The sequence below is a fragment of the Hyperoodon ampullatus genome (genome assembly GCF_949752795.1).
Source record: "Hyperoodon ampullatus genome assembly, chromosome: 2".
Taxonomy (NCBI): Eukaryota; Metazoa; Chordata; class Mammalia; order Artiodactyla; family Ziphiidae; genus Hyperoodon; species Hyperoodon ampullatus.
In genome coordinates, this window is record NC_136915.1 from 14,658,226 (window position 1) to 14,673,191 (window position 14,966).

The 14,966-nt window shown below is 56.1% G+C and overlaps 1 protein-coding gene across 1 annotated transcript in view; it reads left to right on the forward strand.

The window, feature by feature from the left end:
* Positions 1-2,727: 2,727 nt before the first annotated feature.
* Positions 2,728-14,966, forward strand: part of IGSF21 (immunoglobin superfamily member 21) — a gene marked incomplete at both ends in the record, with an annotated part of 248,978 nt that continues 236,739 nt past the window's right edge. Inside the window, one exon of the mRNA XM_079696469.1 lies at positions 2,728-2,797. Within this exon, the coding sequence (XP_079552595.1) occupies positions 2,728-2,797 (70 nt within the window). The remainder of the gene's footprint in view (positions 2,798-14,966) is intronic.

Consider the following 14,966-nt stretch of genomic DNA (forward strand, 5'->3'; position numbering starts at 1 on the left):
AGGAGCTGAGGAATGGAGTGTATACCACAAAGTGCCCTGCTCTCATTCATTCATTCATTCATTCATTCATTCATTCTCCCAACAATTATTTATTGAGGGCCTACTATGTGCCAGGCACTGGCTAGGAGGACCAATAATTATAATATGGGGTGATACTAAAAGAGAGATTCGTAAGTCTTGGGGTGAAGGAGGGTTAACTGAGGTCTCCAATCCCCCACCCCACTCCCCAATCCTTGGCCCTAGGAAGAAACCTCTTCTTGATACCAGGTCTCCTTTCCTCTTTGCTAGCCTCTTGCCAGGTGTCATTCGCAGCTGGCATGATGGAGGTGATTGACTGACAGTTGCCTTTCCGGTGCTCCCTGCAGGGGTCTCTTTCCCAGCTGGTGGTATGGACCCAGACTAGGAGGAAGTGTCACCAAGAAAGGCCCTGGAATCCCACCTGATCCCTGGCTCTCCTGGGTAACAGCTGGGCTACAGTGAGTACAGACAGTAGGCCTCACATATGCAGGATTTCACCTGGCGAACTGTTGCCTGTCCACCTCCCTGGCTGCACTCTGATTTGCAGCTGGGCTTACAGAGCAGGAATGCCCATACAGGGGTGCCTGGCATTTACCTGAGGAACTCAGACCAATATGAGGGTCTTCCCAGATGGATGTTGCTTCCCAGCAGGGAAGGCCCTTGCACAGAGGGCTTAGCACCTGCGATGGATTTGGGCTCTGTCGGCTTGGTTCTGGCCCAGAGGTGGGGAGGGGGAGGGGCAGAGAAGAGGCAGTCAGGGACTGTGTCCCATGGCGCGGCTGGGGCAGCCCAAAAAGAAGGTGAGGGGGAGAGGTGACCTCAAGCTGACCCTCAGCAACTTGGAGAAGGGTGGACCTAGGTGGGTGGGGGTAAGAGGGAGCAAAGAACAGCCAGGCAAAGGGAGAAGAAAGGGTCTAAGACTCCAGTGTTCAAGCCATATCCAGCCCAATCAGCCTGGCAGCCAATTAGTCTGATTCAAAAAAAGAAAAAAAACAAACCACGTAGGGACAAACTGTAATCAAACACCTATTTATAAGGGTTTATTATGATCATTATTATTATTTTACTGAGAGGATCATTCTAAAGCCTGTCAGGTGAATGTATGCTTTCAGATCTTCATAAATGCAAATCTCTCCTTCCCTGGGGTGGGCGGGCATGAGCTGCAGCAGGGCAGCCTCGGGAGGTGATGTGGTGAGGCTTGGAGAGGGCATTTGGCGGGGCCAGCTCCCTGCTACGGGGCATCTCTGCACAAGGCTGACCAAGAGACAGCCTAGCAGCCACCCACTGCCCACTCCATTCTCTACACCCCTTCAAAGGGCTGCTGAAGATGGAACTGGCTTTGTACCCATTGTCCATTTAGGTAAACAGAGTGACAGCCTGACACAGCAACCTGGCATAGATAGAGAAGCTGGGAATTCTCCTTAGAATGCCATGGAGTGAAATTCCATGCTCTGAACTTCCCCATCTAACGTCACCCCTGACCACTCCAAGGGCTGGAGTACCTCTCCCCTCCCAGGGTTCACAGCCAGACCTGAGGCTCAATGGTTGGTGTGTGTGTGTGTGTGTGCGTGTGTGTGTGTCGGTGGGAGGATAATGATAAGACACAAGTCCCAAACCCCGATCCTCAGGCCCAGGGAGAAAAGGAATCGGGTCTGCCAAAAGGGTGAAACTGTGGTCTCTGCCAGAAGGAAACACCCAGTTCCTTACCCATTTCTGGCTGGGTCCAAGAATGTGGCCATTCTTGGAAGAAAGAACAAAACATATCCCATTTCCATGTGTGCCTGGGGGAGGGCAGCCATAATTTGGGAAGTTTCAGAACACTGATGCCCCTAATCCTTAATAGAGGGTAAGACCACTGCTCCCGTGCCACACCCTGCCTGTTCGGCTCCACGGATGGCCTCGCTTTCAAGGGGAAGGCTGCCTCCCTCCACCAGGCTGGGGGTCGGCGCGCAGGGGAGGGTGTCCCAGGGACGGGATTAGGTGGAGCGGGATCAGATGGAGCTTGGTCTGGAGGGCAGGGGTGCTCGGTCAGCTGGGGGAGGGTTACCGAGCTACGGGCTGCAAGCGAGTTGTGAGTGAGGAGGGGAACCTGGGGGGAAGAGGGGCGGGGAGAGGGGGAGGGGTGGAAGACCGCGAGGAGGGGGAGGGGACGGGAGGTGGGAGGCTCTCCTTCTCCCTGCAATAAATCGGCTTAGCGGACGAGAACCGAACAGCGCAGAAAGGATTAAAGAAAAGTCTGTATAATACAGCTGAGAGAGCGGCGAGTGGAAGGCGGAGGGCGGGGAGAGGGGGAGGGACGGAGGGAGGGCGAGGGGAGGGGGGCGCTCGCGCAGCCGGGAGAGGCGAGCGCGAGGAGGAGAGAGCGCGATTCGGCTCCAAACTCCGGCGCTGCCGCCGATCCGACTCCGGGCTTCGGTGGACACCGCGCGGAGCCGAGGAGCCGGGAGCTGCGGCGCGCCCGGAGGTCGCCCCGAGCGCGAGGGTCGCGGCGCCCGGCAGAGGCCGAGCCGAGTCGAGCCCGGCGCCCGGGCGGCCCGGCCGCGACGGCATGGGGGCGCCCCCGCGGCGCCCCGTGCTGCCCGCCACTGCCTCGGCCGGCGGCCGGAGGCAGGAGCGCGCCTGAGCCCATGGCGAGGGGCCCCGCCGCCGCCGCCGCCGCCGCCGCCGCCGCCGCCGCCGCCTCGCCGCCGCCGCCAGCTGCCGGGCACCATGCGAGCCGCCCCGAGCCTCCGCGGCTGCGCCTGCCTGCTGCTCACAGCGATCCTGGACCTGGCGCGCGGTGAGTGCGCGGGCTGGGGATGCGCGCGGAGGCGGGCAGCTGGCGGCGGGCGCGGGCCAGGGTCGCTCCGGAGAGGCTCCGGGTCCGAGCCCCGCTCCCAGCGTGGGGGTCTGCAGAGGTGATCTGCTGGACGAGGGAGGGAGGATGTCTCCTTTGAAGAGAGCGCTCGTGGGTCTGTGCCAGGGTGTGCGTGTGCGCGTGTGTATGAGCGTGTGTCTTTGTTGCGTCTCTGTGTGAGGGTGTCCGGGAGGGAGCTGTGTGTGGAGAGGCTGCCGGAGTGCATTTGGAGATGTGAGTGTGTGTGATGGTGTGTGAGCGAGCGAGTGTCTGGAGGGGTGTTTGAGTGTCCATGTCAGTTACACAGAGAAGGTGTGTGTGTGAGAAAGCGTGTGAGCCAGTGTTTGGGGGTGTGAGCAGGTGCCAGCTTCTCGGTGAGGGTGTGAAGTGTGTGAGCTTGTGTCATCGCATGTGTGAGCGTGTTACAGGGTGGATGAGTGTGTGAGGTGTGGTGTTGCACGCGTGGCCCAAGTGTATGGGACCCTTTAGGGATGTGTGACAGGGAGTGGCTGTATTTCTGTTGGGGGGGGCACGGGGCGTGTGTGCATAGGAGGTGGGAATGTGACACTTGAGCAGGAGTGTACGTCTCTGGGATGTGTGGAGGTGCAGGCATGCGGGGGTTGTGTTGTTTCGTGGGCCAGGAGTGTGTGTGCGTGCAGTGGAGTGTGTGGTTCTAGTGTGGAGGGAGGCATGGACGCGTCCGGGGGCTGAGAAGGTGTGAGCAGCGGTGTGTGTGCGTCCCGCATGGACTTGGTCCCGGCTGGGCTGAACCCATTGGAAGGAGGTCCCTAGAGAGAGTGACTGGTGCCTCCGCAGCTCCAGGGTCCAGGGTTCGCCGAAGCCTCGATGCTTCCAGCCCGGCGCCGCCGCCTGGTGGGTCTTAAGTGGCGCGGCAGTCCAACCTGGCGACCCCGGCACCTTTCGGGCAGCGAGCCAACACATTCGCTACGAGCCGGGCGGGAGGGAGGCTGCACCGGCAAAGGGCCGTGGGCGCGGAGACTAGAGGGTGCGCGTCCGCGATTCCCCGCTAAGCCTAGTAACCAAACCTGGATGCCCAGAACCAGCCCGTCTGGAGTTACATCCTGGCTCTGCCGCGGAGGCGGAGGAGGATGCGGGGTGCCAAAACATAGCCATTGTGACCAGTAGGGTCTCAGTCCCTAGCCCAACTGGGTGATGAAGGTGGGGGAACCATCTCTGTCCTCTGCCGTGTGTGTGCCTTGCCCCACCGGGAGGTGCTTAGCCAAACTCTGAGAGTGCCTTCCGGGAAGAGGTGTCCCCCTAAAATAACCGCACCCCGTCTACCCCGAGGTCCTTGAAGAGTGCTTGGTCTGCTGATGGGAGAGGCTGCAGAATTCGAGCCTGAATGGTGGTCCTGCTGGCAGAGAGCGGGGAGGGGTTGGTGTAAACCAGAAGTAACGCCAGCCCTGTACTTTGTCCCCCTACCCTTGGAACAACAGACCTTCCAAAGTGGATGAAAATCTCCCCCCAACTTTGGGGTGACGGCTCCCTCCCTCGGCTGCCTCTAGAGGGAAAGGTTATATGGGGGCGGGGAGGGGGTGGTGTCCCGGTTCCAGCGCAACGGAGAGGGCACTGGGCTTTGTTGAAAGGTACCTGGAGCCCTCACCTGGACATTGAAGGGAGCGGGGATGGCTGGGGGCCGGAGGGGAGCACCCCTTTCCCCCGGAATGCGCAGAACCAGAGAGACGCGGCAGGGGTGAGGATGGCGACTGGTGGGAAAGACTTTGGTGGGAAACCCCGCTCCGTCAGGACCCCACCCTGCGATCTTCCCCAGAACCCGCGAGCAGCGTTCTTCGGGCTGCGGGGCTGCGGAGAGCTGAGCCGGCGTCTTGGCGCCTCCACTCCCCTCGCCCGCCTCTGCAACTTGCTGGAGGCTGGGGGATCGGGCGCCGGGGGTGAGCGCCTCTGGGCCGGGGGGAGCCGGCATGGCCTCTGAGCTCCGCTGCTCAGGGTGAGGGAAGAGCGCTGATCCGGATCGCAGACGGGAAACTTTCCGAGCGTGGGGCGCGCGCAGGGGTCCTGGGCAGCCGGGGAGCCCTCCCTTCCCTGCAGAGATGAGAGTGCTCGAGAGTGGGATCCCTCCCTACCCGCTCCAAATCCGTGCCCACGAAGGGGTGGGAGCACGAGAAGGGTCTGTACGAGATGCAACAGGCCGGCCTGCCGGGGGAGGGCGCCCTTCCTGGACGTGACCGAGAGCCGTGCATCTGGCAGTTGGCTGTGCCGGACCACCTGCCAGGGGTTGCTTCGGAGGGCGGGGAGAGGGTAAAGTCCATTCAGAAACACGCCTGCCCAGTGGGGGGCGATGGCGGTCACTACTAGGGAGAGGCACGGCCAGTGCGCCCTCGCCGGTTCTGTTCCTATGGGCCGCAGAGCCAAGGAGCTCACCTTTGTGGAGAGGTGGGTCTGTGCCCAGGGAGGAGAGAGCAGTCGGCTGCACACAGGACTGGCTGGGCTGGAAGTTCCTGCCCCTGCTTCCACTCCCCAGTATCTGACTCCCAAGAGGAGAAACCCACTTGGTTTTTATCTCCTCAGTTCCCATTTTACCTGGTCTGGGCACTTCTGGGAAGGCAGTCATGCCCTCGTGCCTGGGCGGTGGCCCGGGAGAGAGAGGGCACCGGGCCCTGGGGGCGCGGGCAAGAGAGTGGTTCATGGACCTGCCTCTTTGGGCCGTGGCAAAGTCTCCGCGAAGGCTAGCGGTGGGCAGGTCGAGTTAGGGCGCGCCAAAGGCCCCAGCCAGAGGCCCTTCCAGTTCTCTCTTGGCAGCCGCGTGTCAACGGGTGGGTGGGATGCGGGGGCGGACTCGGCTGGGCCGAGGAAGCCGCAGCACCGAGACTGCAGGGGGGCTGTGCGTGCACAAGCTGGCGTGAAGACTTTACGTACTTAAGCTCCCTCACCATCTCCACCCGACGCCGGGGGCGCGGGGCGGGGCTCAGGCCCCCACCAGGTTCTCTCTCAGCCCCTGGCGGGGGAGTTAAGGGCCTTGCCGGGGGGGCCAGGCTGCTCCGCCCCTGCTCCCCTTGCCGCCCCGCCCCCAGCCTGGCCCCTCTGCCAGCAATAAACCCCACTCTCTTCCCACCCAAGATGCAAACTGGAGTTTTTCCTGAGAGGTTGAATTCGTTTTTGCTTTTTAAGTGCAGGGGATGTTAGAGCTGAAAGCGACCTCCGAGATCACTTACTTCATTGGTTCTGAAACTTCTCTTTTTTATCAGGAGAACCCTTTTAGTGTAGGAACTGATTACCACCCCCTAAACCTGTTGTCTTGGGCAAGACGATAGGCACAAAAGGACAGCTGCCCTGGGAGAAGCGGGTGCTGAGACCCGGCATCGAACGGTCTTTCCGCAGCCTTCACCTTAAACAATCTAACACTGCTCCTCTCCTTGGATCATAGCTGGGTTTTTGTTTTTTTTCAATAGCCAGTATTACATGGATCAGCTGCAGTGTGGCCAGCACGTGCTAACTGCTGCACAGTCCTCGTGCATTGCAAGAGGGTTTAAGCTCTTCTTTTCACAGATTAGGAAACTGAGGTCCAGAGTTTTAAGATTTGTTAATGGTATGAGTACTGGCGCCTTCCGGGTCCCGCCTGGTCCAGCGCCAGGCTCCCTCTTCCCTTCCAGCGTTCCTTGGACAGGGCGTGTGGGCAAGGGCTGGCAAGGTACCAGTGATGCCTTAGATTGGCCTGGCTACCCCAGCTTTTCAGAACATCTGTCTCACCCAGACCGGAACCTTGCTACAGTTGGAGGGAGGGGCGGTGGGGGAGGGGCGGTGGAGGAGATTTAAGTGACTTGCTTGGGTTTCTGGGTTATAGCAGTGGTGACTTCAAAGCCGGAGACCAAAGAGCCAAACAAAGAGCAGGCTGGTTAGTTCTGTTAACTGGGCTTCCTGGGATCCATGGAGGCGTCTAACCTGGCTTGCCACCCAGTCCACCTCTGCTCCATCCCCAGCCCCCTTGAAATTCATTTATTTAGCCCTGACTATGTGCCAGCATTGTGCAGTGCGATTTGTTCTTCTTGTCTTGTTTAATAACCACCCTGAGAGTTAAAGTGATTTTCCAGATGGGGAAGCTGAGGCTCAGAGAGGTTAAGTGACTTGTCCACGGCCACCCAGTCAGTAAGTGGCAAGCTGAGATTCAGACCCGGGACTGTCTCTTTCCCTCTGTGCTCTGCTGTCTCCTGGTGAGAAGGGGTCTCAGTCACTTCCTCGGCTCCAGCCACACAGACAGTTGTACTGTGTCCAATGCCCAGTCTGGATGCCTTACTCTTTCCCAAATCCCAGTGAGATAAAATTGTCCAGTATGTTCATCTGCACAGATGGGAGACGGGGTGTCCCTGAAAGCCCTTGTCATCATCAGGAGAATGAATGGGCATCTGTTGTGGGCAGGGCACATCTGAAAAGAGAAAGACCTATGACGGTGACCGTCATTCCAGTGGGGCGAGAGGTCGGGCATGTACTCATAAAGAGGAATGACAATCCAGGTGGAAATTTGTTGATACCTGCTAGATGCCAAGTGGATTGATGTCCCCTACAGGAGGTTCTCGGGGGAAGAGTGATTCCTTGGGGGGTATAAAGGGAATGCTTCAGAGAGGAGGGAGAACTTGAACTAGACCTTGTAGCAAAGGGAGAACATTAATAAGCCAAGGGCTAATGCGCCAGGGAGGGAAACCTGTGTGAGCAAAGAACTGGAGGTAGGACTGTGTGTGGTGAGGCCAACTCAACTCAAGGCTGTCTTTCTTGAGTCTAGTTGAAGACTGGGAGAAAGAAGAGTGATATTACTGATAGCTCCCATTTATCACGCACCTGTTAGTTAGATGGTCTTTATGCATTAAATGCTTTAAACAGTCCATGAGGCGGTATCATTAGCCATGTTTTGCAGGTGAGGACAAGAGGCCCAAGATACCGCTCTCTTTCTCTCCCTCCCCCCTTCCTTCCTTTCTTTTCTTTCTTAAATAATGAATGAGGCTCAGAATCTTTTTTAAGTGGAAGAACCAGGAGTTTCAAACCCAGGTCTGAAGCAATCCAAAGACACTGCTGCTCCTGGAGGAGAGGAGAAAGGATTTATTTTTTCTTCGCTGGAAGGAGGAATGCAGCAGCTTCTACCATAGGCAAGAGGGTGCACAGCGGCCCCGCTTTAAACGATAAATGTCAGTGGAGGTGAAACATGGGACATTAATTCCTAAGAGGCGTCTGTCTTCAGGATGAAGTTCCTGGGAAGGAACCAGGTGGGTGAGATCCTGAAAGCCACCTTTACACTTGCAGTGAGGTCCGGTGGCAGAGGGGGCTTGTGATCACCGAGACCTCTTGGCCAAGATTCCACGGATGGAGCAAATGAATACAGTGTGTACGGAGCTAGAGGTTTAGAGAGTAGCAGCCCAAAGGAGCAGGAAAGGACATCGTGACACCCAGGAAAGGAATCTGGCGTTTGGTGTGTCCACCAGCCATTCCTACTTCTCCCGGCAACACGTCAGATTTGCTCTGGGGAATTATTCACCACCCTACTAATTGCACGCCATCTTGGTAGGTGGCACAATCAGCTAAGTCACCCCCAAGATGAGCCCATCTGACAAAGTCTCCCTGGAAGCTGAATATTGAACAGAGGAAGACAGAGAACTACTGGAAAATCCCCTTATCAATGGGGGCCCCCAAGACGCTGTACTTTTCTGGTTTCCCCAGGGCTAATAATGATGGGACCTTCCTCCCAGGGTGTTGACAGGATGGAACGAATCATGACCTACAAAGCTCTTAGCTTAATCCTGTGGGCTCAGATGACTGTTACCAGTATTAACCATGGTTATGTCAGAGCTGCTCCAGCTCAAGCAGCATGGGTCCTCCCAATACCAGGCTCCAGTTTGTCCTTGTGTTCCATGAATTCCCCATAACGTTTCACCAGTTACAAAAGCTTATGGCTTTTGTAACTTATAAGCAAAAGCTTATGGCGTGTTTTTGGCTTGAGTTGTCTGGAGTTGATTTCTGCCTCTTAGAAGAGAAGGACTCCACTTGATACCCTCCCTAGGCATGATGAGCCTTAGAGTTGCTGATTACCACTCTTGGTAACTCCTGGAGGATGGTTCACGGCCTGCTGCCTGGCGGTGACTGATTCCCCTGCCTGCTCCCTGGCTTTCCCTGGAGGCTCGACGCATTGTCCCCCATCCACACTCACACTGGGTGCAGTCAAGACCCAAGACCCAAGTTGTTTCTCCCAGTGAAATTCGGGGGTAGAACCAGTCTCACTGGGCCCCTCCCATCCCCTACCCTAGTAGACTAGAAGCTCCATGGAGGCAGGGACCCTGTCTGGTTCTGCTGTTTCCCACAAAACACATGGTGGATGCGCACCAAGAACCCGCTTATGGTGGGTTGTTCGGATGAATAAAGCATCTTTGGCCTTTAGACATGTGCATCCTGGTGCTGGGGTATGTGGAGAGGTGTCGGGTGTGTGGCTTTCTACAGAAAAGCGTATGCAAAGGCTTATGGCATGTGAAATTTAGGCTGGATTCACAGGTGAACTTCCTGTTGGTAAATTTCTGCTCCTGGAACTACATTCTGTCTTTCTTGAAGACTCTCAGATAATCAAAGTGATGCATACTCTGACTCCAGACATCCTAACTCTCTACGGGTTGGTGGTACTTGAGTGCTGACGAGATGCTTCCACGCCCATCCTTCCATTTAGTTCTCACATCAGACGTGAAGGAGGCTACTCTTGTATCCACTGAATAGGCCAGGGAAACTGAGCCTCAGGGAGATGAAAAGATGGTGGTAGGAAGTGGCTGGACTGGAATCTGGATTTTGTGGCTGCACACTCAGCCTTCCTTCCCTCCCCGACCCATTGTGCTGTTTCATTCACCACCACCCCCACCCCTAGGTTTTTGGAATGAGACAGGTCAGCTCCCCATGAGCTCACAGGCCAGCAAACTGACCAGAAAGCTTGCCCTGTGAGCTGAGTGCTGGTGTAGCCATTTTGCTGATGGGACCTCCTCCCCCCTCCACGGCTGCCCAGATGGGTATTATATCCCCAGTCCACGGGGGAGGTTGCTGATGCAGTCACATGGCCTGGGGACCGGAGCCGCCACCTCTCTGCCCCACAGACTTGACCTGCTCAGAGGTTTCTGGCCTTAGCTCCATGTCCTCCACCTCCTCCCCCACTTCTGCCCTTTCCTGGCTCAGAGAGCAGACATCTGCCCTCAGGCAGCACAGCCCCTGACTCCCCGTACACCTGCCTCCAAGTCTCTGCTCACCCACTTCTTGCCCTCCACACCACCCCCCCACCCCTGCTGACTCAGGTGTCCCCTGTGAGTGCTGCCAGCAGCACTTTGGCAACATGCTGTTAAAACAACCCTCCTCTGGGGCTGGAAGTGGTCATCGGTTGGTCTCCCCACTGAACAGAGAGTTCTTGAGGGCAGGCATCCCTGCACCACTGGCTCTGGCACAAGGCCTGGCTCTGAGCAAATCTTCAAGATATGTTTGTTGAATGACTGACTGCCTGATGAATGAATGATGTCTCCCCTGAATCTGGGGATTGCTCCAGACACTGAGCCCGGGGCCTGTTTCCTGGCCCTGCTCAGTCACCTCTGGAAGCCCTTTCTGGTGTGAGAATGTGTCCATTGTCCAGCTCTGCCCACCATCACTCAAACTGGCATCACGGCTGGCGTCTGGGGGATGAGCCAACAGTAGAAGGTGGAGGGAAGACTAAAGGGCTTCCTGTTCCTTCTGGGTTCTCCTTGTTTGGTGATGGGTGCAGGGTTTGGGGAAGGAGGGAAGGAAGGAGGGGGAGGAAGGAAGGAAGGAAGGAAGGAAGGAGGGGGAGGAAGGAAGGAAGGAAGGAGGGGGAGGCAGGAAGGAGGGGGAGGCAGGAAGGAGGGGGAGGAAGGAAGGAAGGAAGGAGGGGGAGGAAGGAAGGAAGGAAGGAGGGGGAGGAAGGAAGGAAGGAAGGAGGGGAGGAAGGAAGGAGGGGGAGGAAGGAAGGAAGGAAGGAGGGGGAGGAAGGAGGGGGAGGAAGAAGGAAGGAAGGAGGGGGAGGAAGGAAGGAAGGAGGGGGAGGAAGAAGGAAGGAAGGAGGGGGAGGAAGGAGGGGGAGGAAGAAGGAAGGAAGGAAGGAGGGGGAGGAAGGAAGGAAGGAGGGGGAGGAAGGAAGGAAGGAGGGGAGGAAGGAGGGGGAGGAAGAAGGAAGGAAGGAGGGGGAGGAAGGAAGGAAGGAAGGAAGGAAGGAAGGAGGGAGAGGAAGGAAGGAAGGAGGGGGAGGAAGGAAGGAAGGAAGGGGCAACTATTATGTGCTAAGTCCCGTGGTAGCCATGTTCACACAAAATCATATTAAAGCCTCCCAGAAACTCCCATTTGGGAGATAACAGTCTCCCCATTTTACAGATGAGGAATGAGGCTTAGAGAGATCGTGTGATTTGCCTAAAATCCCACTGCTAGTGAGGGACAGAGCTGGATTCACACCCGGGCATTGATTCACACCCGGGCATCTCTCCCCAGCTCTGAGTTTACCTTACTGGGGGCTTGAAATTGACCAGGGCAGGAGTATTTATACCATGGAATGAGCAAACACTGCAGATCAGAGCTCTGCCCAGCCCAGAGCTAGCTGTTCAACATTTCCCAGCACACCGCTGGGCCTGCCCACCCTTCCTCAATCACTGTCTCTGTGGAACAGCCACTTGGTGGTAATTCATATACTTTGGTTTTCATGTGAACTGGGTTCAAAGCCTAGCCCGGCCACTTCCTAGCAGAGTGTATACTTGGGCAAGTCACTACCTCTCTGAGTCATGGTTTCCCCATCTTTTGAAAATAGAGGGTGTCGTGGCGATAAATGAGATGAATACATGAAAGCCCCTGGCATGCAACTAGCCCTCAGTCTTGACCCCTCCCTTCCTCCTGACCCTCAGGATGGGGTCAGCTGGCCATGCGGTCACTCTGAGAGGCTCAGTAAGCTCGCATTTTCTTCTCCCTCCCCCGGAAGCTGCCTTTGGAGTCAAGTCAAATCAAGGTATCCAGTCACTTCTGTTAAGGGATCCAGTCACTTCTGTTAATTGAGCAGCTGTGCCAACCTCATTCTGGACTGGCAGAGACCTCCCTTAAGGAATTTTGGCTCGTTGGCCACCCCACACAGCACGGGCTCATTTGAGAGCAATAAAAGATTATGTATAATAAATGGCCAATACAAGGATACCAAGAATAAATCCTTGGAAACTAAAGGAAGTGGCCCAGGAAGGCTCTGAGGGATTGAAACAATCTTGGGAGGTAAGGCGGGAATCCCAGGCCAGAGAACAGCACGTGCAAAGCCCTGGAGGGGGGAAGGAGGACGCCGTCAGGCCGTGTGAGGGTGGGAGACAGGGAGGCAGCTGGCCTCACTCGAGCATAAGGTGCTCACCGAGAAGTGGGGAATGAGGTTGAAGCTGTTGGCCAGGGCCTGCTGGCCAGGGCCAGGGGTCTGGATTTGAGCCTGGGGGCTACAGGGGGCAGTTGAAGAGAGAGGAGTGACATTCCCAGAGCAGGGCTCTAGGAAGATTAATTTGGCTTTTCTGGGCCACCTGAAGCCGGAAACTCTTTGGAACGCCACTGTGTTATAAATGATTGCTCTGGGGTGCCCAAAGAGACAATGGCCTGGTGGCAGAAATGCCATTATTTGGACACTGCCCACCTCTCCCACAGTGTCCAGACCTGGCAAGGAGGGAAAGCCAGGCCCCTGCCTGGAATGGAGCTGTTCCAGCTTGAGCCAGAACCAAGTGTGACGGGGGTAGCTTCTCCTGGGGAGAAGCATCTACATCCCCAGGGGCCGTGGGCTCCGGGGTCTGGCCTGGGTTCAGATTCCATCTCCACCACTTGTCCAGTGTGAGAGTTCTGATCACCTCTTCGTTGCTTGCAGCCTTGATGTCTCCAGCTGAACAGGCGACTCATCATGGTGGCTTCGTGGGGTGGGGCTGCTGGGAAGGGGAAATTCACATAATACGAGGGGTCTGTATGCAGGGTACCTAGCACACAGCAGGTGTGGGAAAAGTGGCTGCTGCTGTTATGATGATGTTTGGAACGCCCCCAAGTCTGAAGAGGAGGAAGTGTTTACTAAGCCCCAGTGCCCAGGAGGAGGGGTACATTGTAGGTTTTCCACATGGAGCAAGTCCTCAGGTTTGGAATTACAGAGCATTGGGGCCAGGAGGGAGCTGGGAGATTAAATGCACTATATCCTTTCCCCCATTTTAAAGCTGAGAAAACTGAGGCCAGAGAGAGTGACTTTCCCGTTGGCCTCCAACCGTGCGTGATGTGTGTGTACGTGGTTGGGGGTGGGGTGGGCAGGTGCAGGTCTTCTCCCTCGAGGTCCTGGGGGCCATCCCAGGGCTCAGTCAGGCAGACCCACCACCCAAGAGCCTTGCATGGGGAGCATCAGGGTGCCCCAGACTTGGGTGGGGATCTTGGAGGCACTCCAACGGAGAGCAACCCCCAGCCTCATACATCACAGGAGCAGCTTGGGAGTCACCAGGGAGAGAGGCAGCTGAGCTGTTGGTTTTTTTTGTTCCTTTGCCAAGCTGTTCCCTTTGCCCTTTTGTTTCTCTTTCTGCAGAGGCACTCAGCGCTCCTCCAGTGGGGCTGTTTGTCACCAATCATTGGCGCCTCCATTATCTTCTGAGCACCATCTCTTCCTCCCCGCTGCTTAATGCTGCCCCAAAGGAAGGCGTCCATCACCGGCTGCCCTGGCATCGTGCAGGGCTGGGCACGGGGAGGGGGCAATGCAGGAGCTCGGATGCCCTGGCAAAGTGAAGACAGAGGCTGGCATGGCCAGAGGGTGGGTGGCGTCCGCCTCTAGAGCTGGTGCTCAGTGCCGGAGTGCACAGGATTTTGTCAAGTGGGTATTCAGGCCATACCGTAACCCAAGGCCAGGTGCCTGGTTCTACGGAAGCAGGTGATACCTTGCTAATTGTCACCAAGCACCTAATATCCCAGTCAGGGGCAGAGGGAGTGAGATGGGGGCAGCAAAAGCAACCACATCACAAAAGCTTCTTTGTTTGCTCGGTGGCAGCAGAGCAGTGGACCTGAGCTCAGCTTGGAGAGGAGGAGGCATGTTGGACGTCAAATTCCTAAGCCTGTCTCCCCACTGAGGAGCCTGGTGGGAGGAGAGAAGCAAGCAACCGGGTGGGGAGGAATAGAGTTACTTAACCAGGAAGAGCTAGTGGTTCCCAGGACAGTCTGAATGCAGAGAGCAGTTTCTTGTTGCAAGAGGCAGTATAGTTCATTCATTCATTCAATTACTGATTCATCCACTGGTGCATCGAGAATTAATTGAATGCTCCTGGCAATCAAGCACCGTGCTGTTCTAGAAATCCAGAGGAGAATGAATAGGCGAGTTCTTGCCCTCATGGGGCTTACAGTCCAGAGCTGTGTTCAACATGGAGCTGTGTGTGACAACTGACATTTACATTAAAATTCAACAAGGTGTCTCGGCTTTTATTTAACTGAATTAAACAGAATTCAGTTTTTCAGCCACACTGGCCACATTTCACGGGCTCAATAGCCACACGTGGCAGGTGGCTCCTGTATTGGGCAGCACAGCTGTGGGTAAGACGTCTCCATCACTATGGAAAGTTCTATTGGAGAGTGCAGGTCTAGGGCGATGTTCCTCTTTAGGTGGGGCCTCCCCACGGGCAATAAATACCAAGGAATCACAGCGAGGGAGGGTCTTCCCTGTTCCTTTCTCACGCTGTCCACCTAGTTATGCCAAGGAGAAAGCCTCAGGCTGATGCCATCATGTCTTTAACGCTCCCTCGCTTGCTAATCTCTCTTTGCAACAAAAACAGGTGCAGGGCAACGTGCCTGCAGTGAGCCAGAGGGAGTAAAAGTTTTAATAACAGTGTTTTGTTTTCATTATAATTCTTTTTCAGTCATCCTCTGTTGAAGGCAAGTGAGACTGGTTTGCCATTTGGGGCAGTGATTTAAATTCTCTCTCTCTTTTTTAAATGGCTTATTTAAGTAAAAAAAATGAGTCAAGTTAAAGAAAAATGTTAAGTACATAGTGGAGCAGGTGGCACGCAGATGTGGCCAATCTGGGCAGCTGCGGGTGTGAATGTCTGTGGCTGAGAAACCGCAGTTCAGATGGAATGACATGAGCTTTGGAGGC